At 35.3% G+C, this 14,915-nt stretch overlaps 1 protein-coding gene across 11 annotated transcripts in view; it reads left to right on the forward strand.

Annotated features, from left to right (window-relative positions):
* LOC105077956 (uncharacterized) overlaps positions 1–14,915 on the forward strand; it is a 515,300-nt gene that overhangs the window by 310,206 nt on the left and 190,179 nt on the right. For 5 of the 11 annotated variants that reach the window (XR_012506661.1, XM_074362686.1, XM_074362670.1 and 2 more), the window contains one exon: positions 6,585–6,637. The exons of the other annotated variants lie outside the window; for them this stretch is intronic. Coding sequence is in view for 4 of the 5 variants with exons in the window: in XM_074362686.1 (XP_074218787.1) it covers positions 6,585–6,637 (53 nt within the window). In the remaining variant the exon portion in view is untranslated. The remainder of the gene's footprint in view (positions 1–6,584; positions 6,638–14,915) is intronic. 11 annotated transcript variants of the gene reach the window in all.

A 14,915-nucleotide genomic window follows, 5' to 3' on the forward strand; every position in this document is an offset into this window, starting at 1 on the left:
ATAACCACTTATTTATTAATTTATTTATTGAAGGATAGTGATGTACAATATTATGTAAGTTACAGATGTACTGTATAGGGTTTCATAATTTTTAAAGGTTTTGCTTCATTTGTAGTTATTATAAAATGCTGGCTTTATTCCCTGTGTTGTAAAATATATCCTCATAACTTTTATATACATCATAGTCTGTACTTCTGAGTCCCCTGCCCATATGTGTATGGCCCATTCCCTCTCCACACCGCTAAGCCCTAGTTTGTTCTCTGTATCTGTGATTCTGCTTCCTTTTTGTTATGTTCACTGTATTTTGTTATGTTCGTTGTATTTTTTAGAATCCATACGTAATTGATACCATATAGTATTTGCCTTTCTCTGACTTATTTCACCTAGCACAACGCCCTCCAAGTCCATCTATGTTATTGCAAATGGGGAAAAAAAATTTTGAGGTTAAGTATTATTCCAGTGTGTGTGTGTATGGATATGTGTGTGCATACACACACACACACATGCACACACACTTTCTCTTCCATATCTTGGCAGTTGTAAATACTGCTACATTGGGATGGTGTATATTTTTGAATTAGTGTTTTTCTTTTTATTTTGGATATATACCCAAGAGTGGAATTGCTGAATTTAAGGTACTCCTATTTTTCATTTTTGTTTTTTGTTTTGTCAGTTTTTTGAGAAACCTCCATACTGTTTTCCACAGTGGATGCACCAACGTACATTCTCATCAACAGTGTATTAGGATTCCCTTTTCTTCACATCCTCCCCAACATTTGCTATTTTTGTTCTTTTAGGTGATAGCCATTCTGACAAGTGTGGGGTGAAATCTCATTGAGGTTTTGATTTGCATTTTCCTGATGATTAGCAATGCTGAGCATCATTTCGTGTGCCTATTAGTCATCTGCATTTCCTCTTTGGAAAATGAGATTTTTTGCTCATTTCTAATTGGGTTTTTTTTTTTTTTTGAAGTTGAGTTGTATGAACTCTTTATATATTTTGGATATTAACCCTGTATTGGTCTTATCATTTGCAAAAGAAATTTCCCATTCAGTAGGTTGTCTTTTAATTTTGTAGATGATTTCCTTTGCTACGCAAAAGCTTTTAGGTTTGATTAGGTCCCATTTATTTATTTTTGCTTTTATTTCCTTTGCTTTAGGAGATGGATCCAAAAAAATACTGCTGCTCTTTATGTCAGAGAGTGTTCTGCCTATGTTTTCCTCTAGGATTTTTATGGTTTCTGGCCATACATTTAGGCCTTTAATTCATTTTTAGTTTATTTTTGTCTATGGTGTTAAAGAATGTTCTAATTTCATTTATTACAGGGTTTTCCAACACCACTTAATTAAGAGACTGCCTTTTCTTCATTGTATATTCTTGCCTCCTTTGTTGCAGGTTTAATCGACCATACATGCATAGGTTTATTTCTGGGCTCTCTATTCTGTTTTGTTGATCTATTGTCTGTTTTTGTGCCAGGACCATACTGTTTTATTACTGTATTTTAGAATAGTTTGAAGTCAAGGAATGTGATTCTTCCAGCTCCATTCTTCTTTCTCAAGATGTTTTGGCTATTTAGGGTCTTTTGTGTTTCCATACAGATTTTAGAATTAATTGTTGTAGTTCTGTGAAAAATACCACTGGTATTTTGATAGGAATTTGATTGAATCTGTAGATTGCCTTCAATACTATGTTCATTTTAACATTGTTAATTCTTCCAATCCAGGAACATGTTATATCTTTCCATCTGTGTCATCTTCAATTACTTTTATCAGTGTCTTAGTTTTTGGAGTACAGGTCTTTTGCCTCCTTAGGTAGGTTTATTCCTAGGTATTTTATTCTTTTTGATGTAATGGTAAATGGAATTGTTCCCTTAATTTCTCTTTGCTGATACTTCATTGTTTGTATACAGAAGTGCAACAGATTTCTGTATAGTAATATTGTATCTAGCAACTTTACCAAATTCATTGATAAGCTCTGGTAGTTTTCTGGTGACATTTTTAGGATTTTCTATATATAGTATCATGTCTTCTGCAAACAGTGACATTTTTTACTCCTTTCTTTCCAATTTGGGTAATTTTTCTTTCTTTTTCTTGTGTGGTTGCTATGGCTAGGACTTCTAATACTATGCTGAATAAGAGTGATGAGAGTGGGCAGCCTTGTCTTTTTTCTGATCTTAGAAGAAATGCTTTCAGTTTTCATTGCTGAGTATGATGTTAAATGTGGGTTTGTTACATATGACCTTTATTATGATGAGATATGTTTCCTCTATACCCACTTTCTGGAGATTTTTTTGTCAAAAATGATAAAATGCTTATGATGAATTTTGTCAAAAGCTTTTTCTGTGTCTGTTGAGATTATCATAGGGTTTTTATTCTTCAGCTTGTTAATGTGGTGTATCACATCAATTGATTTGTCAACATTGAAAAATTCTTGCATTCATGGGATAAACTTCACTTGATCATGGTGTGTAATCCTTTTAATGTATTGTTTGAATCTGTTTGCTAGTATTTTTTTTGAGGATTTTTGCATCTATGTCAGGCAGTGATACTGGCCTGTAATTTTCTTTTTCTTTTTTGTGGTATCTTTGTCTGATCTTGTTGTCTGGGTGATGCTGGCCTTATAGAATGGATTCAGAAGTGTTCCTTCCTCTGCAGTTTTTTTTTTTTTTTTTTTTGGAATAGTTTGAGAATGATAGGTGTTATTAACTCTTCTCTAAATGTTTGATGGAATCCTTCTGGCCCTGAACTTTTGTTTTTGGGGAGTTTTTAAACTTCTGATGCATTGTCATTATTGGTAATTGGTCTGTTCATATTTTTTTCTCCCTGAAACAGTCTTGAGAAATCTTACTTTTCTTAGAATTTGTCCATTTCTTCTAGATTGTCTATTTTTATTGGCGTATAGTTGTTCACAATAGTCTCTTGTGATACTTTGTGTTTCTGTGGTGTTGCTTGTTATCTTCTCCTTTTTCATTTAGAGATTTTATTTATTTCAGCCCTCTCCTTTTTCCTTGATGAGTCTGGCTAACTGTTTATCAATTTTGTTTATCTTTTTAAAGAACCAGCTTTTAGTTTTTTTATTTTCTATTTTTTATCTTTATTTCATTTATTTATCTTCTGCTTTTCTTTCCTTCTAACTTTCAGTTTTGTTTGTTGTTGTTGTTGTTGTTTTTCCTCTAGTTCCTTTTTGTAGAAGATTAATTTGAGATTTTTCTCATTCATGATATAAGCTCTCTTCTCTCTAAACTTTCCTATTAGAATTGCTTTTGCTGTGTTTTGGTTTTGGATCATTGTGTTTTTATTTGCATTTGTCTCTAGGTACTTTTTCATTTCCTCTTTGATTTCTCCAGTAATCCATTGGTTGTTTAGAAGCATATTGTTTAGGTTCCATGTGTTTGTGCAGTTGCATAGTATTGTGGTCAGAGAAGATGGCTGACAGGATTTCAGTCTTATATTTACTGAGATTTACTTCATGATCTAGCATTTGATCTCTCCTGGAGAAATTCCATGTCTATTTGAATGTGTTTTCTACTGCTTTTGTATGGAATGCTTTATGTAAATCAGTTAAGCCCATATGATCTAATGTGTCACTTAACTTGTTGATTACCATGGCACCCAAATCTGGGTGATAGGTCTACTACCTTGGAGGCACCTCATCCACAGTGGGAAATTAATGTGTTAAGCATAGTTTTCCGTATGGATTTTCTGTCTGGATGATCTGTCCACTGACATAAGTAGGGTTTTAAAGTCCACTACTATTACTGTGTTTCTGTCAATTTCTCCTTTTAAGTCTATTAATATTTACTTTATATATTATATATTTAGGTGCTTCTATGTTGGGTGTATTTATATTTAGAGATGTTGTATCTTCTTGGATTGATCCCTTGATCATTATGTAGTGTCTTTCTTTCTCTGTTATAACAGTCTTTATTTTAAAGTCTATTTTGTCTCATGTAAGTATTGCTACTCCAGCTTTTGAGTCTTTTGATTTCCATTTGCTTGGAGTACCTTTTCTATCCTTTCACTTTCTGTCTGTGTGTATCTTTAGATCTGAAGTGAGTCTCTTGTAGGCAGCATATATACGGGTTTTGATTTTGTATCCATTCAGTGACTCTGTCTTTTGATTGGAGCATTTCATCCATTTACATATAAGGTTATTATTGATATGTATGTTCTGATTGCCATTTTGTCAATTGTTCTGGCAGTTGTTTTGTAGGTTCTTTTTTCTTCATCTTTTGTTTTCTTATTCCATGACATCTTGAGAGTTATGTTTGGATTCTTTTTCTTTTCTTTTTTTCTGTCTATCTTTTACAGATTTTTGATTTGTGATTACCATGTGGCTTTAGGTTACAATCTATATATCTATATCTATATCTATATCTATTTATCATTGATCTCTTAATTTCTAATGCACTTTAAAAGCCCTGCATTTATATTCTTCTTTATGATTACTGTTTTTGATAGCATTTTACATCAAATTACTTTGTGTATTTCTTAACTGCTTATTGTGGATACAGATGATTTTACTACTTTTGTCTTTTAACCTCCCTACCAGCTTTGTGTTTGGATGATTTCCTACCTTTACTGTATGTTTACCTTTAATGATGAACTTTTTCTTTTTATAATTTTCTTGTTTCTAGTTGGGCTCTTTCCTTTTTTGCTTAGAGAAGTTACTTAAATTTTGTTGTAAAGCTGATTTATTGGTACTAATCTCTTTTTGATTTGGTTGTCTGTAAAGCTTTTTATCTGTCCACCAAATCTAAATGAGAGCCTTGCTGGGTAGTGTATTCTTGGTTATACATTTTTCCCTTCATGATTTTAAATATATTGTGCCACTCCCTTCTGGCCTGCAGAGGTTTGACTGAACAATCAGCTGATAGGCTAATGAGTGTTCCCTTGTATGTTTTTGTTGCTTTTCCCTTGCTGATTTGAGTACTTTCTCTTTATTTTTAACTTTTATCATTTGAATTAAAATATGTCTTGGTGTGTTTCTTTTTGAGTTAATCCTATATAGGATTCTGTGCTTCCTGGACGTGGGTTTCCATTCACGTTAGGGAAGTTTTCAGCTATTATGTCCTTAAATATGTTCTCATCCCCTTTATCTGTCTCTTCTCCTTCTTGGACCCCTGTAATGTGAATATTAGTCTACTTGATATTGTCACAAAGATCTTTTAAACTGTCTTAATTTGTTTTCTTTTCTTTTTTATATTTCTGTTCAGCAACAGTGATTTCCACTGCTCTCTGTCTTCCTGCTCACTGATCCATTCCTCTGAATCATCTAGTCTACTGTTAATTTCTTCTAGTATATTTTTCATTGAAGCTATTGTACTTTTCATCTCGGTTTTGTTCTTTATATTTTCTCTTTTTATAAAACTTCTGACTTCTCACTCTGTGCATCCATTTTTCTCATGACTTTTTGATCATCTTTACAATCATTGCCTTGGACTCTTTCTAGGTAGATTGCCTATCTCCACTTCATTTAGTTTTTCTTTTGAGTTTTTATCTTACTCTTTCCTCTGAAACATGTTCCTTTGCTGCCTCATTTTGCCTAAGTTGCTGTTTGTGTTTTTATGTATCTGGTAGGTTAGTCATGTTTCCTGACCTTGGAGAAGTGACCCTCTGTAGGAGATGTCCTATGTGTCCCAGCAGTGCATTCCCCTCTTGGCACCCAAGCTATATCTTCTAGGGTTTCCCCCGATGAGGGCTGTGTGTGTTGTTCTGTTGTGGCAGGCTGAAAATGTGGGCAGTCTTGTAGGCTTGTTTGGCCCCTAGCCTGGTTGTTTGCTAGGTCCTGCCTTGTGCAGAGGCTGCCTGTTGCTGGTTGGCAGGGCCTTATCATGAGGCGGCCGACTGAAGACCTCCAGGTGGGCCCAGGACTAGTGCTTGCTCACTGATGGGTGTAGTCAGAGTCCTGAAGACTCTGGGGCTCTGAAACCATGACCTGGGGTTAGTGCCAGACTATTGGCAGGCAGAGCTGGTTCCTGGAGTCTGGCTTCAGGGCCCAGGGATCCCAGAATGGGTGTCTGATTGCTGGTGGATGGGGCTGATCCCTGACACAATTCGATAGGTAGTTTTGGGTGTCCTGAAGCTAGTCTTGGCTTGCTAATGGGAGGGACCATGGCCCAACTGATCCCAGGGCAGTGTCTGGCCTGCTATATGTACACTGGATATACAGGCTGTGAGACTATGATTTTCTTGCATCTGGCATCTGCCTCCTGGTGGATGAGGCTGTTTCAGAAGCCAGAGTAGGCTTCCTGGAGGGCAGGGCCAGTGCCTGCCCACTGGTGAGTGGAGCTGTGTCCTGGTCCTCTGGTGGGCAGGGCAGTGTCTAGAAGCATGTCTAGAGGTGACTATGGGCTCATGTAGTCTTTAAGCAGCCTGCCTGCTGATTGGTGGAGCTGTGTCCTTGCCCAGTTAGTTGTTTGGCCTGAGGCATCCTAGCACTGGTGCCTATACGCTTTTATGTAGGGCCAGGTCTTGGTGCTAATGAGCTAGATGGAGGAGTTTACAATGGTGCCCACCTGAACCAGTGTCCACAGGATAGAGTAAACTCCCAAGAATGATTGTTGTCATTGTCTTTGTCTCCAGGTTGAGCTTCAGCTGCTTCCCACCTCCCTGGGAGACTCCTCCAAGACCAGCAGGTAGGTCTGGCTCAGGCTTCTATCAGATTACTGCTTTTGCCCTGGATTCCAGAGCATGTGAGACTTTGTGCACACACTTTAAGAGTGAGGTCTCTTTCCCCCAGTCCTTTGGGACTCTGGTAATTAACCCCTGCTGGCTTTACAGCCAAATGCTCTGGGAGCTCCTCTTCCTGGTGCCAGACTCCCAGGCTGTGGAGCCTAGCATGAGGCTCATAACTCTTACTCCTGTGGGAGAATTACTGCAATATAATTACTCTCCAGTTTGTGGGTTGCCCACCCCAGGGTATGGGACTCCATTGTATTGTGAGTCCACCTTTCCTATTCGTCTGATGCTTGCTTCTTTGTGTCTTTAGTTGCAGATCTCTTCTGGTAGGTTTTGGTCTTTTTCACCTATAGTTCTGCAAAGAATTGTAATTTTGGGGTGCTCGTGAGAGGAGATGAACTCAGGGTCTACTATCCGGGCCAATCTCTCACATATATTGATTTTAGATGTTAGAGAAAAGCATGACAAAAAGAGAAAAGTCACATAAAGTGTGCTTGGAAGGCAAAATAATCAATTTTAGACCTACTGAAATTGAGTATCTTAGAAATCTACTCCAATGTGTGCATCTAGAAATATAATTAGAAGCTAGGTAGTGGGAAGGAGTAATAAAGATTTGAATGTCTTCAACATATATCTTAACATTGAATTTGTGAGACTATATTAAATTACTTAATGACATAAATTTACACACATTTACACATTCATTTTCTTCTAAGCTCCAAATAAAATTCTGCACTTTAAAATAATACCTCATTCATTTGAACTACTCAAATAAGAATTTGTGATAATTTGAAAGCAGCTATGCCATCTGTGAAAAACAGAAGTTGCCAACAAAATCCATTGGGTAATCAAATTTGTAGACTGGGAAAAGGAATAGTAAACTGCTCAGGAGAACAAATTGTTTTCAAATATTTAACTGTTAGAGAAAAGCAGTCATTAAAATAAAAAAAAGAACCACATATCTTTTTGACCTCTGAAAGTTTGTAATTTACTAAAGAACAACATTTTATATGTAGATATGGCATACTGATGGAAATACCTTGAATAATTATAAATATTGACTGAATAAAATAATTGACTATATTTTCAAATATTCTTTCAATGTATGTGGTAGTGGTAAAGAGCTAAAATTGTAAAGGCTGTCAGACATGAGTTGGAGCACTGGCTATGGCACTTTGTAGGGAAAAATAACTATTCCATAGATTTATAATGATAAATAAAATAATGCATATGAATAAAATAATAAAAATAGAGTTTATATTCAGTAAATTTAGGATGAAACCAACTCTATTTGATAATGCAAATTAATGGGAAGCTCACTGGTCCCTCCACTCTAGCCTCACTCTGTTCACAAAGAGGAGGTAGCTAGCTATGTATTGATTATGTTGGCTGTGTAAAATAGAATATTTGTTTAATAGTATCATTCACTGAAGCTACCAGTAGTCTAAAAGAAGATAAAGTTTGTGCCTACATGTGACTAAATTTTGTTATGCTTGGCTTTTTTAATGAGCAACTGGAAAACAAAGTCAAGTTTAGAGGTATTTCTGCTTTGGTATCTGTCTCTCCATAAGGATACCTGTGGTAGAAGTCTAGGACAGCTCTCTTCTAGATACTGGGGGAAAATACATATCTTTCTTTAGCTATGTTGTTCTTGAGCTGGCTTGTATGTTCTTGATGGCTCGTATGTTCTTCTGGCCTGATCTTTTATGCCACTGGAGTTGCAACTGTTTAGTTGAATATTACTGTGGCCTTAAGGAAGGAAAGTTTGAAAGTGGCTGCTCTTCCACTATCACTTTGAGGCTTTAGAACTGACTCAGGTTTGAGTAAAAGCAGCCACCTTCACTGTTCAGTCAAGATACATAAAAGACTATATTAGCATCTGTGGCCAAATTTCATAGTATAACAGAATTAAAAGGGTAGAACGGAGAGGTTACCATGATTTCACTGAACTAGGCATTTGAGATTTTTTCAATCCCCTCCTATCTCTATTATATATTTATATATTTATTGGTTCCCTTTATAGTGTAGTATTTTGTTACACTAGTTTTTATATTCACATACAAAACCAAATATACTATCTATAGTAGGTATTCATAATTTATCTAATATTGTGTGTTCCATAAACATTAAGTATCTTCTCTTTTTAAGTCAATATGCCTAGAATTTCGAAGTATGTCAAAAGGAAATAGATATGCATTGTTCTTAAGACACTTTCAGTATAAGGTGGGAGAAAAATCAAATAATACAATAAGATGAGGTAAATATTTTAAAATTTGGGAATGGTGTTGACATGAACATAAAAATAGTTACCAAAGCTCCTTGAAATAGGAGATGAAGAATTCAGTTATACACCCAAAGTTTGAGTTTAAGGCAATAGAAGTAGGTAGAAACATTTCATAATTAGTTGGACATACAAGGCTGAAGCCATGAGAAAGGTCAGTGCTACAGTGAAGCAAGCTAAGGAGTATATAACACCAAAATAAACAAATCCATGAAAGTAAGAATGTAAAGGAATCTTTTTTGTGGATAGGAGTGTCACATAATTTTCCAATAAGTTCTCAGGTTGTTCTTTGCCTTAAAAAATATTGAGCACCTACTGTAACTCTGGGATTTGGCAGTGAACAAAATACAGTTGACCCTTGAACAGCTCAGAGATTAGGGGCACTGACCCTTTGTGCGATTGAAAGTCTGAGTATAACTTAACACCTTGGTGTCTGTGGTTCCACCTTCATGCATTCAACCAACCCTGGATTGTGTAGTATATATGTTTATTGAAAAAATGCTCACATAAGTGGACATGCAGTTCAAATCTGTATTGTTCAAAAGTCAACTGTAGTTTAAAATCTCTGTCCACATGGAGCTTACAGTCTAACAAAGGAACAACAAAAAAAAGAAAATTTTAAAAATATATGCAATATTTTATATGGGGGTAAGAGCTTTGAAGAAAAATAAAGCAATATAAAAGGGCAGGGAGTACTGGAATTGGGAGGGAGGATTTCTAGTTAACATAGAAGGTTGTTGAAAAAAGTGAAAAGCTTGAAGAATTTAGGGTAGGTATGTGGGTACCTGGGGAAGAACATTTCTGGTAGAGGAAATAAGCATGTAAAGTCTCTGAAAAGGATACATGTTTGGAATATTCCTGCTTATAAAAGTACCAATGAGGCTAATGTAACTGAAATGCCATGAGTAAGATGGAAAGGAGTGGATGCCTACAGAAGTTAATTTGGAAGTGAGAGGGCTACATTGGATAGAGATAAATTGTGAGAAGGTTGACGTTTTCTGAGTGATTGAGTGAGATGTCATTTTGAGCAGAAAAGTGATTGGCATGATCTAAATTTTATTCTTCGTGTGTGTAAAACAGAATACAGGGAGTCAAAAGACAAGAGCAGGGCATTAAGTTAAAAGCTGATGGCAATAACTCAGACAAAGGATGAGGATGGCCTGGCCCTGCATGTTAATGTATAAGTGATTAAAATAATGGTTTCAAATTATGTTTTGAAGGTTAAACAAATTGAATTCACTGATGTGTTGAGTATGTGGTTTGAGAATCAAGTTTTTTGCTCCAGGCAACTGGAATAAGTGGAATTGACATTTACAGAGATAGGAAAGAAAATGCATTTTGGGGAATATCTGGAGTATTGTTTGAGAATTTTAAATTTGAGATGCTTACTTTATATTCAAGCAGAGTTGCCAAAAAGTCAGTTTAATATTTAATTCTGGATCAAAAGTTAGGTCTGGACATATATATGTGGGGATGGAAGGTATTTAAAGCCTTGAAGCTCAATGAGTATAAATAGTGGGAGTAGGGAGTAAACAAAATATTCACAGGCTGGATGAGAGACCCCAAGTCTCTCCAAGATTTCAGAATTTGAATTTAAAATATGAAAATTAAAAAGTCAACCAGTTAGCAAAGAAAAGTACCAGGAGAAAGAAGTGGCTTAGAATCTAAGTTACTTTGTTTTAAATGGAGGAATAATTGATCTGTCATGTCAAATGATGCTTATAGTTTAAATTAAGATGAGGACTGAGAATTAACCATGGGATTTAGTTATAATCATAGGAAAGTCATTGATGATTGACCATCAAGTGAGCATGGACAATTAGTATGAGTCTAGCCAAGAAAGAATGGAAGGAGTGTCATACAAGGGGTAAGGTAGCCCAGAATGGTATTATGTGCTTCTTGAATGTTGCCTGCACAGTTTGTGCACTTTTGCTGCATTAAAAGAATGATAGTTTTCTTCTCACAGCAGGGATTCTTATCATCCTATGAACCCCAACTAGAAATCCACAAAAAAACTGAAATTCAAATCCATTGCTAACAGAATTGTCTACTTGTTTCTTCACTTACAAGACTTCTTTCTTAAGGTTACCTGTCAAAAGTTAAAATAGCAAATGACAGTGTCCATCCGGTAAAACACAGATTCACCCTCTACGACATGGAGACTAATCCAGGTCCCAGAATGATTTTATGGAATGAATGGGCTATGATGAAGAGTTGCCTTCCCTTCTCTAGCTGAACTTAGTCTTGTAAATTATTCCTTTCCTCAATAAAACCTATTTCTTAACCCATGCTATATGATGGGGAACCTGTCTTACTCTCTGTAGTATGAAAATATATGGTAGATTCTTTGAAAAACATTGCAGTGTTCTCCCTGTATCCGTACTTCTTTGAAGTGTGATTTTGCAGGTCTTTCCATAAAGAACTGGAATTTTTTTCCCCACCTCTCGAATCTTGGCTTGCTTTGACCAGTAGAAAGCTGCAAAAGTGACACTGTGCCAGTTCTCAGAATAGACCTCAAGAGGCCTGTCACACGTTGTTTATTATTCAAGTATCTGGTGTAGATGAGGACGTTATGGACAAGACAGCAGAGCTATCAGCTTACTGGAGAAGCATGAATGAGCTCAAGCAAGAGCAGTGGAAATGCCCTGCTGACTTGCAGACTTAGAAAAACAAATGTTTTATGTCACTAAATTGTGTTGTGTTTTGGTATGCAGCAATAGCTAATAACCCTTACAGAGAGCACATAGGAAATGCCTTTCAGCTTTTCATAAAGGGGCAGAGAGAAATGGAATAGCAATTAAAGAAAGATATGAGGCCAAGAGAAGAGTCTTTTTAAAATTTGGAATAAATTAAAATTTACTTTGTATGCTACTGGAAATGAAAGACTAGAAAAGGGGAAAACAATACATTTAGAATATATAACCATTAGAATTTAATTTCCATAGAGAAAAATATTTTAGTTTTTTTTTCAGACACTGTCAGATCTCCAGTTTCTCAAATAGTGTCTGGTGTATAGAGTATGTTAAATATTGGTTGAATAATCAATGAATACAAGACATAGAAATACATAGACACCTCTGTATGAATGATGTAATAATAAATTAATCCAATTTAAATCAAATCAGATCAAAAAAATCAAATGCTAAACACCTAAGTTTCTCCACGAAAATCTCCTCAGAACTACATTCAGTTTTATTTCTATTCATTTATTTGTTCAAAAAATATATATTTGTTAAGTGAATTCTATGTGCCAGACACTGGGTTAAGTGCAAGGTGTACAGCAGTGATTCAAGGAAGCAAGGCCCATTCTTTCATGAGCTTGCTGTCTGAAAGTCAGAGAGAGAAAAAGGAGGAGGAAACCAGAAATACTTAATTAGTTACAATTGAGAGAAACAACCGAAAAGTCATAACAATATTTAAAAGGGGGACTGTAGAAGGCATTGTTATTCTTGAGTTATGTCAACTAGATACTTAGAAAAATCTTTCATTTTATCTTCTCTCATCTCTTATGCTCAATCAGTGATAAATCAATCTGTTTTGATTCTAAACTTTCATGTCTCTTTCATGTCCATTTTCACTGATTTGTATCAAGGACCAGGCTTGAACATCTATTTCTTGAACTGTTTCAAAAGCTTTCCAATAATCTTTCTTCACTTACATTTCTCTTATGTATACCAAGTCTCTCCTGTGCTTAAAAACACACACACACACACACACACAAAATAGAGTTTCTGTGTATGGTCCTTTTATACCTAACCCCAAACTAACTTCCCACAGTTTTCTTTAAATGCATCCCTTTACCTGTAGCTTAAGTTGATTCAGAAATTTTTATTCCAATAAAGTCCTTCAAACTCAAGCTTAAATTGATTTAGAATACACATTGGTTGGTAGATAATACATAATTTACATGATCTATGCCTTTGCTAAGGGTGATTCCTTTTCTTTAAAACTGCTTATCTTTCTTCAACTACTGAAATTGTCTGCATTTTTAATAGACTAATATAATTCCTCCATCTCCCATGCTGCCTGAATTAGCATTATTTATAATTGCTAAGTGTTTTTTCTGAGCTTGTTTTTCTCATGTTCCAGTGATTTTATTTATTGACTGATTTATTGAAGTACAGTTGATTTACAGTATTATATTAGTTTTAGCTCTACAGCATAATGATTCTGTATTTCTATGGATTATACACCATTAAACATGATTACAAGTTAATGGCTATAATCCCCTGCACTATACAACGTATCCTTGTCGCTTATCTATTTTATACATAGTTGGTTGTATCCCTTAATCCCATACCTCTAATTTGCCCCTCCTCCCTCCTCTTTGGTAACCACTAGTGTGTATCCTGTATCTGAAGCTGTTTCTGTTTTGCATATACACTCATTTGTATTATTTTTTAGATTTCACATATAAGTGATATCATAGAGTATTTGCCTTTCTCTGATTTATTTCACTATCTTAAGTTCTTGATTATAAAACATGTCATGTTTTACTTTCCATTCTAAGATTTGCAAATGCATTTCAACCCACTGCATTTTATATTCATTGGGAAAAAAAACTACACCTCAGTCATATTTGAAAATGCCTATCTTGGTCCACTATACTTATTAGATGTTCCATATCTAGCTCCAATTTACTGATTTTAAGTGCCACATCAATTAGCTTCTTACCTAGTACTATTCTTCTAACCCAGAAGTTTGTAAGTATTTATAATTGATAACAGATCATCATTTAAAAGTATTAAGTAGTTCCAATTTTCATCGTATTAATAAGGGCAAGGAACCAAGCAATAGTCTTCAGAAGATAACCTCCTGAGTGTAGAGAAGAGGTGGTTATATGATGATGTAGAGGGACTGAGGTGTGGTGTGGCAAATGGAGAATACCAGTACTATTTCAAAGTGTCAGCAATTACAGCAGTATTTCCACATCTTTCCCCACTGTTGACAAAATATAACTGATCTCATTTAAGCATATAGTCACTTCCACGAATACTATTTTTCCATGCTTTTGAAATTTTCAGCAGTAATGATATCTTGTAGGAAAGAAGACCTACATTTCATAGTAACACATAATAGGGGGAAAATGAGGAATCTAAGCCATTTTCTTCTGCAGAAGATGAGTGCAAAGAAACAGTAATGCTAAAGAAGAAAGATACTTTAAATTAGGCAATGCTACTCACTCTTTTGTAGGTATAGTTGTAGTTTAGTCTCTGATATCAGTTGACTTAATATGCAGAGATTATCATTTTGTCTGATTAATACTACTTTCATGTCAGAAGCTGTTTCTGCACCTGCAATAGTTATTATGCAATACAGGATTATCAACTATAGTTACCGTGTTTTACCTTAGATCCCCAGATCTTATAGTTGAAAGTCTGTACACTTTTACCAACATCTGTTTCTCTCACCCCCAACACCTGTGGCCACACTTCTACTCTGTATTTCTGTGAGTTTGCCTTACTTTTATATTCCGTATATAAGTGATCCCATGCAGTCTTCATCCTCCTCTGCCTGGCTTATTTCACTTAGCCTGATGATCTCAAGGTTCATCTATGTTTTTGCAAATGGCAAGATTTCCTTTTTTCTTATGGCTGAATAATATTCCATTGTTTATACATATGACATCTTCTTTTATCCATTCATCTATTGATGGACACTTAGATTGTTTACATATCTTGGCTATTGTGAATGATGTTGAAATGGACATAGGAATGCATGTATCACTTTGGTGTTCCTTTTATATTTTTACTGAATATATACCCAGAGGTGGAATTTCTAGATTATATCATAGTTCTCTGTTTAATCTTTTGAGAAACTTCCCTACTGTTTATGATTCATTGTTAATTTCAGTTGAAACTGGTATGAAACTATAGCCTTAGACACTTATCCTTCACATAACTCCTTTTTAAGAAAGACTGCTGCAGATAGTGCCCTTTGTCTAATGCATTCAC

This window comes from Camelus bactrianus, chromosome 1 (genome assembly GCF_048773025.1).
Source record: "Camelus bactrianus isolate YW-2024 breed Bactrian camel chromosome 1, ASM4877302v1, whole genome shotgun sequence".
Lineage (NCBI taxonomy): Eukaryota > Metazoa > Chordata > Mammalia > Artiodactyla > Camelidae > Camelus > Camelus bactrianus.